The sequence below is a fragment of the Salvelinus sp. IW2-2015 genome, linkage group LG18, assembly GCF_002910315.2.
Source record: "Salvelinus sp. IW2-2015 linkage group LG18, ASM291031v2, whole genome shotgun sequence".
In the NCBI taxonomy this organism is placed as follows: domain Eukaryota; kingdom Metazoa; phylum Chordata; class Actinopteri; order Salmoniformes; family Salmonidae; genus Salvelinus; species Salvelinus sp. IW2-2015.
The window spans coordinates 65,823,522-65,832,092 of NC_036858.1; the positions used below are offsets into that span (position 1 = coordinate 65,823,522).

The following is an 8,571-nucleotide window of genomic DNA, read 5'->3' on the forward strand; positions in this document are numbered from 1 at the left end:
TTGTAGAAGGAATAGTTTGTAGAATAATAACTTATAGTAATAGCTTGTAGAAGAATAGCTGTGAGAATAGCTATAGTCAGTAGAATAGCTTGTAGAATTAGCTTAGTAGAAGAATAGCTGTGATAGTTAGAATTAGCTTTGTAGAATAATAAACTTATCAGAATAGCTTGTCTGAAGAATAGTTTGTAGAAGAATAGTTTGTAGAATAATAAACTTATAGAATAGCTTGTACAAGAATAGTTTGTACAAAAATAGTTTGTAGGAATAATAACTATATAGAATAGCTTTGGAGAATTAGCTTGTAAAATAAACTTGTAGAGAATAGCTTATTAGAATAGCTTGTAGAAAGAATAGTTTGTAGAGAATAGCTTGTAGGAATAATACTTGTAGAATAGCTTGTAGAAGAATAGTTGTAGAAGAATAGTTGTAGAAGAATAGCTTGTAGAAGAATAGCTTATAGAATAGCTTGTAAGAATAGCTTGTAGAATAATAGCTTTAGAATACTTAAATAGCGTGTAGTAGAATAGCTTGTAGAAATAGCTTGATAGAATAATACTTATAGAATAGCTTGTAGTAGAATAGCTTGTAGATACTTGTAGATGAATAGCTTAAATAGAATAGCTTGTAGAAGAAAGTTTGTAGAATCAAATAGCTTGAGAATAATACTTTAGAATAGCTTGTAGAGAATAGTTGTAGAAAATAGCTTGTAGAATAATAACTTATAGGAATAGCTTAGAAGAATAGTTTGCTAGAAAATAGCTTGTAGAAGAAATAGCTGTAGAGAATAGCTTATAGAATAGCTTAAGAATAGCTGAGATAATAGCTTATAGAATAGGCTTATAGCAATAGCTTGTAGTAGAATAGCTTGTAGAATAATAGCTTATATAATAGCTTATAGAATAGCTTGTAGAATAGTTTGTAGAATAATAGCTTATAGAATAGCTTGTAGTAGAATAGCTTGTAGAATCGTTTGTAGAATAATAGCTTATAGAATAGCTTGTAGAGTAATAGCATGTAGAAGAATACCATGTAGAATAATAGCTTATAGAATAGCTTGTAGAATAATAGCATGTAGAATAATAGCTTATAGAATAGCTTGTAGAATAATAGCATGTAGAATAATAGCTTATAGAATAGCTTGTAGAATAATAGCATGTAGAAGAATACCATGTAGAATAATACCATGTAGAATAATAGCTTACAGAATAGCTTGTAGAATAATAGCATGTAGAATAATAGCTTACAGAATAGCTTGTAGTTGAATCATAAGATAGCAAGTGTCAAACTTCAAATCAATGGCATTATGTAATTTCCATGTCTTATGCATTCTGTAATCAATGCTAATTTCTTCCAAACACAAGGACACTGGCTGTCGCTCATTCTACTCTAGAAATATTTCTCTGCTGGACGTCTTTGGCTGATTGAGCGTTCTTTCCATTTTTGGTCTTTTTAATAAAGAGCTGTCTATCATCTGTCTCTTTCTGTCTATATGAAGACAGGATGAACAACTTAGAGTGAATCTCTGCATGCGTCACTGTTTGCTTAGAAGGAATACCATTATGTTATCAACCATAATCATGAAGGTTGCTACCATCGCATCACTCCTTGTCAAGGTTTCTTTTCATTATGATGATTGTTCTTGGAAAGAAATTGGGAATTAATCATACAAAATAAGCACAATGTTAAGCTAAGCTTGCAGACAAAATGAACCACTTTCAAATACTGACAAAGCAGTGTAAATCAATCTGAATTAAAGAGATAGGGAATCAATGTGATATGTGGTACAAGAATGGATGCTGTAATCTGTTTTGAGGCTCTCTCAAACAGATGGGCATCCTTTTTAGGTTCCAATATCAAGGGCGTACAGATGCATATAATGATATAATATATATATATATATGTATATATATGCACAATGTCAAAAGCCCTTGATATTGGAACCTAAAAAAGATGCCCATCTGTTTGAGAGAGCCTCAAAACAGATTACAGCATCCTATATATATATATATATGGCTCTGTTGGTATTTGTAGCATTGCAATCAGTGTCAATATCTGACTAGTCCACACAGGCACACAGACACACCGACACACAGGCACACAGACACACCGCACACAGACGCACAGGCACACAGACACACAACACACAGGCACACAGGCACACAGCACACAGGCACACCGACACACAGGACACAGCACCACAGACACACAGCACAGACACACAGACACAACCGACACACACACAGGCCAACAGGCACACACACAGGCACACAGGCACCATAGACACACAGCACACAGACACACAGGCACACAGACGCACAGACGCACAGCACACAGGACCACAGGCACACACGCACACAACAACAGGCACACGAACGCACAGGCACAAGACGCACAGGCACACAGACGCACAGGCACACAGGCACACACAGACACACAGGCAACACAGGCACACAGACACACAGGCACACAGGCACACAGCGATGCACAGGCAACACTGGCACGGACCGACCACTATCTTTTATCAGAACTTTATTATCCTATCACATGGCCACACAGATAATCTCTCAGCCAACGAGACGCAAGAAACCACTCTACAAACAAGTCCATCATTGTCTATTTTCCAGCAAACACAGACACACTATTGACCTCAGTCAGTGGTTAGTTGTTTTAGTCTTATCAGAACCGGTTGTCTTCAGTTTTGTTGACACTTCATCTACATGACTATCACCCTGAACCATTGAATAAAGTGAAACACAGTGGTTCTAAGTTAGTATACTATACGGTGACTACATCACTGTTTGGTGACCTTAGCTGAACTCAAGTCTTGTGGGTCATATATATTAAACTCCCAGTCATTTATTGGTAGATCACCAACGTTTCGGCATCACTGTACCTTCTTCATTAGACATGTTGTCAGGATATTTGCAGAGAAACAAACACGACACAGGTTGTGTCCCAAAATAGCACCCTATTCCCTATTATAGTGTACTACTTTGAAATGTAGTACACTATATAGGGAATATGGTTCAACTGGAGATGCAAACATAGACAGTATGTATTCTCACCTCCAAGGTATGACATGAAGATGTTGTATTGCATGTCATCGCTGGTCTCCTCGATGGCTTTGAAACAGTCATTTAGAGTGTGTACGTAGATCCCCGGTTCTCTGTCCGTTCCTAACATAGTGAAGTCTTCCACAACCACACAACACACACACACACACACACACACACACACACACCACACCACACACACACACACACACACACACACACACACACACACACACACACACACACCACACACACACACACACACACAAACACACACACAATCACAGTTTTCAGTTTGAGAATAATAGTGTCAATACCAAACAACAGCATTGAAGAGCATTGAATGGCACTGAACGGCATTGAAGAGCATTGAAGGGAATTGAACGGCATTGAAGGGCATTGAACGGCACTGAACGGCATTGAAGAGGATTGAAGGGAATTGAAGGGAATTGAACGGCATTGAATGGCATTGAATGGCATTGAACGGCATTGCATGGCATTGAACAGCGTTGCACAGCCTTGCACAGCCTTGAACAGTCTTACACAGCATTGAAGAGAAAAGTGCAGTTGCAAAATCCATCAAGCACTATGATGAAACTGGATCTCATGAGGACGCCACAGGAAAGGAAAATCCAGATTTACCTCTGCTGAAGAGGATAAGTTCATTAGAGCTACCAGCCTCAGAAATTGCAGACCAAATAAATGCTTCACAAAGTTCAAGTAACAGACATCTCAACATCAACTATTCAGAGGAAACTGCATGAATCAGGCCTTCATGGTCGAATTGCTGCAAAGAAACCACTACTAAAGGACACCAATAAGAAGAAGAGACTTTCTTGGGCCAAGAAACACAAGCAATGGACAATAGACTGGCGGAAATTTGTCCTTTGGTCTGATGAGTCCAAATGTGAGATTTTTGATTCCAACCGCCGTGTCTTTGTGAGACGCAGAGTAGGTGAACGGATGATCTCTGCATGCGTGGTTCCCACCGTGAAGCATGGAGGAGGTGTGATGGTGTGGGGGTGCTTTTCTGATGACACTGTCTGTGATGTATTTAGAATTCAAGGCACACTTAACCAGCATGGCTACCACAGCGTTCTACAGCGATACACCATCCCATCTGGTTTGCACTTAGTGGGACTATCATTTGTTTTTCAACAGGACAATGACCCAACACACCTCCAGGCTGTGTAAGGGCTATTTGACCAAGAAGGAGAGTGATGGAGTGCCTCATCAGATGATCTGGCCTCCACAATCACCCGACCTCAAGCCAAATGAGATGGTTTGGGATGAGTTGGACTGCAGAGTGAAGGAAAAGCAGCCAACAAGTGCTCAGCATATGTGGGAATTCCTTCAAGACTGTTGGAAAAGTATTCCAGGTGAAGTTGGTTGAGAGAATGCCAAGCGTGTGCAAAGCTGTCATCAAGGCTGGCTACTTTGAAGGGTAGCTACTTTGGGTGGCTACTTTGAAGGGTGGCATCACTCCTTGTCAAGGTTTCTTTTCATTATGATGATTGTTCTTGAAAAGAAATTGGGAATTAATCATACAAAATAAGCACAATGTTAAGGTAAGCTTTTGATTTGTATAACACTTTTTTAGTTACTACATGATTCCATGTATTATTTCATAATTTGTATGTATTCATTATTATTCTAAAATGTAGAAAATAGTAAAAATAAAGAAAAACCCTTGAACGAGTAGGTGTCCAAACTTTTGACTGGTACTATATATTTTTCATAACCAAAAATATTGTATATTCAGCTGTTTGAAGCTGGTGTACAAAACAGAAAGTAAAAGACGCACAAACAAAACTTCAGAATGGGAAGCAAAGAAAAAGCACACATAGAACAGATCTTCTGATTCTTAGATGGGAATGAAAGACCTATAACTCATATTTATATGAGCATTTGGTTGGGTCGCCCAAATTGTTGCATATTGTAGCTTTAAGTTCAGTTCAGTTAATTTATTTGGCCTTGTACAGGAATTTGTCACGCATTCAGTAGCTGGATGTGTGCACATGACTTTTAAACTCAATATTAAAAGGCCTTCTTGTTGAAAGCTTAACCCCAGTCAACCTTTATTTCCTGATATCATGCCTGTTTTGGTCGAGGAGGACAGGTCACAAGAGGTCTTAATTCAGTTTTGGACAACAAGGCTGTGACACACTGAGTTTAATTAGTTTAATTCAAGCAGAGATTAAGAGCAGTGAGTCTACAGGGAAAGACAGACAGGAGGAAGAAATGAGGGAGGGAGGGAGGGGAAGATGTCTAACTGTCTGTCTGACCATCTGTCTGAGCGCTGCATCTCAGCAGTCTGGTGCTACCTATGACATCATTTCCTGTCTTCCCATTAAAAGCAAAATGAGAGAAAGCACCGTACACCTATTCCCATTCCCAACATATCAGACTAATTAGAATCTAGAACCACCACATTAATCAAACAGTGGAAAAGGAAGATCGTACTACATGATTTATGAGTTTGATCATACCGCTGAAATTAGATAAATACATAACAAGAAATAACCATGGATAAAAAGGCATGTGGTCAGGATCATCAACCCCCAGGCTGGTTATTTCCTGGGTAATGTTCTCCTCTGCCGCCCATTGTTTGGTCGATAGAGGCTTAGTTCTCCCCTGGTGCCCAGTGGGTGGTAAATAGAGGCTTAGTTCTCCCCTGCCGCCCAGTGGGTGGTAAATAGAGGCTTAGTTCTCCCCTGCCGCCCAGTGGGTGGTAAATAGAGACTTAGTTCTCCCCTGCCGCCCAGTGGGTGGTAGATAGAGGCTTAGTTTTCCCCTGGTGCCCAGTGGTTGGTAGATATAGGCTTAGACCAGCCCTGGTGCCCAGTGGGTGGTAAATAGAGACTTAGACCAGCCCTGAGGACAACACACACAGGGACAGAGGACACACACCCACAATTAGAATAGAGGATAGGGCGGCTATGACAAACCTGTGGGTCCGTAGGCAAAAACAGTGGCGTTGTAGCCGGATATGAGGCCTTCGATCAGGCCCTTGGTCGTGGCTCTGTACACCTCTTCCTGGTTGGCTGAGCAGTCAAATGCAACGTCGAACATATAGGTCTTCTCCCGGGAACGGTTAGCACGCAGGATATTATCTGGATCCTCCATGGGGTTCATCAGAACAACCATCTATAGCAGGGAGGGAGGAGGAGGAGGGGGGAGGAAGGAAGGAAGGAAGGAAGGAAGAAGGGAGTGGAGGCGGCAGGGAGATGGAGGGATGGGGGAGAATGGATGGAGGAGGGAGAGGGAGAAGGAGGGGGAAGGAGGGAGCGAGGGAGAAGGGTGGAAAGGGATGGAGGGAGGAGGGAGGGGTAGGTAGCGATGGGGAGAGGGGAGAAGGGAGGAGGCAAGAGGAGAAGGGAGGGAGCAGGAGGAGGAGGAGGGAGGGAGCAAGGGAGAAGGGGGACAAGGGAGGGAGGGAGGAGGCAGGAGGAGGGTGGAGGAGGGAGGGGGAAGGGAGGAGGGGCAGAGAAGGATGAAAAGAGAGAGAAAGGGACATTTGAATGATTAGTCATCACACTAGAGAAACATCATTGCATAACATATAATATAATAATACTTTTTGTTTTAAAATAAACATTTGAAGGTCAAATCATCTGAATGAATCTGTCAGTAGAGAATGACTGCTATTACCCCAGAGGCCCACTACACTCCTCATTCACTCCTGCTGCCATCTGCCACAGTATGACTGTCTGCACCGTAATGGCTGACAGTTACCCAGCTCTGTGCAGGTAATTCAAGTGGCGAAGAGAAACTGATGGGCACAGCAGCAGCTAGAGGAGGGGTCTGAAGATTTAAACAAGGCCTTTAATCCATCTGCAGCTGGAGAACACAGGGGGCCCAGGGGCCCTCCTGTTGGGTAGAGCCACAGTGCCCCTCCACACACACACTGCGTCCCAATTCCCTCTATTCCCTAGTGCACTCATATGACCCTGGTCTAAAGTAGTGCACTACAGTATATATGGTGTTGGAGCACATTTGGGTGTACACTCCAGACCACCAAGGGCAGATAAATGGTGAACACATCAGGGGATCTACAAACATACGTATGCTGTTTGAAAGTATGCTGTATGTGTTCATGGTGGAAGAACTCACGATTCTAACCACAATCAAACCAATGCAAGAAACACCAAACAAGATACACAGGATTGCTACAGTCAACTCTTCAGATCAGTATTCATTCATTCAAGGTAACCGCTATTGCTAAGTTTGAGGTATCTAATTGCTACCATCCACTCACCTAGTGACATTGGCTACTTAAAAATCTAAGATTTCAGAGTCCATCCACAGGGGCACAGCCCAGTGGAACATCACAGGGGCATATTACAGGGGCACATCACAGGGGCATATTACAGTGGCACATCACAGGGGCATATTACAGGGGCACATTACAGGGGCATATTACAGGGGCACCGCACAGTGGCACATCACAGGGGCACATTACAGGGGCACATGGGGCATCACCAGGGGCACATTAGGCGGGGCATATTACAGGGGCACATTACAGGGCATATTACAGGGGCACATCACAGGGGCATATTACAGGGGCACATTACAGGGGCATATTACAGGGCAGGCATCCAGAGGGGCATATTACAGGGGCACATTACAGGGCATATTAGAGGGGGCACATCACAGGGGCATATTACAGGGGCACATTACAGGGGCATATTACAGGGGCAGCATTACAGTGGCATATTACAGGGGCACATATACAGGGGGGCACATTACAGTGGCATATTACAGGGGCACATTACAGGGGCATATTACAGGGGCACATTACAGTGGGCATATTACAGGGGCACATCACAGGGGCATATTACAGGCAATCAGGGCACATTACAGGGGCATTACAGGGGCACATCAGCACAGGGGCACATTACAGGGCATATTACAGGGCACATTACAGGGGCACAGACAGTGGCGCATCATCGGCATCAGGGGCACATCAGCGGGCACATACAGGGCGCACATACAGGGGCACATTACAGGGGCACCACAGTGGGACATCACAGGGCACATTACAGGTGGCACATAAGTTGGCACTGTTACAGGGTATCAGGGCGCGGTGTCAACTCCGCGGCACAGACAGGTCACCCGCAGCTGTGGCACATACAGGGCACATTAAGCTGGCACACAGGTGCCATCACAGGGGCACCGTATAAGGGCAGCCGCGCCAGTAATGCCATTCACAGGGCACATCTAGCAAGGGGCACATTACGCCAGGGCACATCCAGGGCCATATTACAGGGGCATCAGCGGGCACATAAGGGGCACATCACAGGGGGCATATTACAGGGCAATCAAGGGCACGCCACAGTGGACATTCAAGGGGGGCACGATACAGGCACTAGCGGGCCAACGATATTACAGGGGCCAAGCACATCACGAGGGGGCACTATTACAAGGGCACATGTAAGGGTGCACATTACAGGGGCAGCATCCAAAGGGCGAAATATTACAAGAGGCACATCACACATAGCGCACAGAGGCAGAACCG

General features: G+C 43.6%; 1 protein-coding gene across 1 annotated transcript in view; it reads right to left on the bottom strand.

Moving 5' to 3' along the window:
* The window catches only part of LOC111977372 (kinesin-like protein KIF19), a 101,392-nt gene that overhangs the window by 24,908 nt on the left and 67,913 nt on the right, over positions 1-8,571 (bottom strand). The window contains exons 3-5 of the mRNA XM_024147617.2: positions 6,002-6,200; positions 3,567-3,581; positions 3,069-3,191 (exon numbers count right to left, since the gene is read on the bottom strand). Coding sequence (XP_024003385.2) covers positions 3,069-3,191; positions 3,567-3,581; positions 6,002-6,200 — 337 coding nt within the window. The remainder of the gene's footprint in view (positions 1-3,068; positions 3,192-3,566; positions 3,582-6,001; positions 6,201-8,571) is intronic.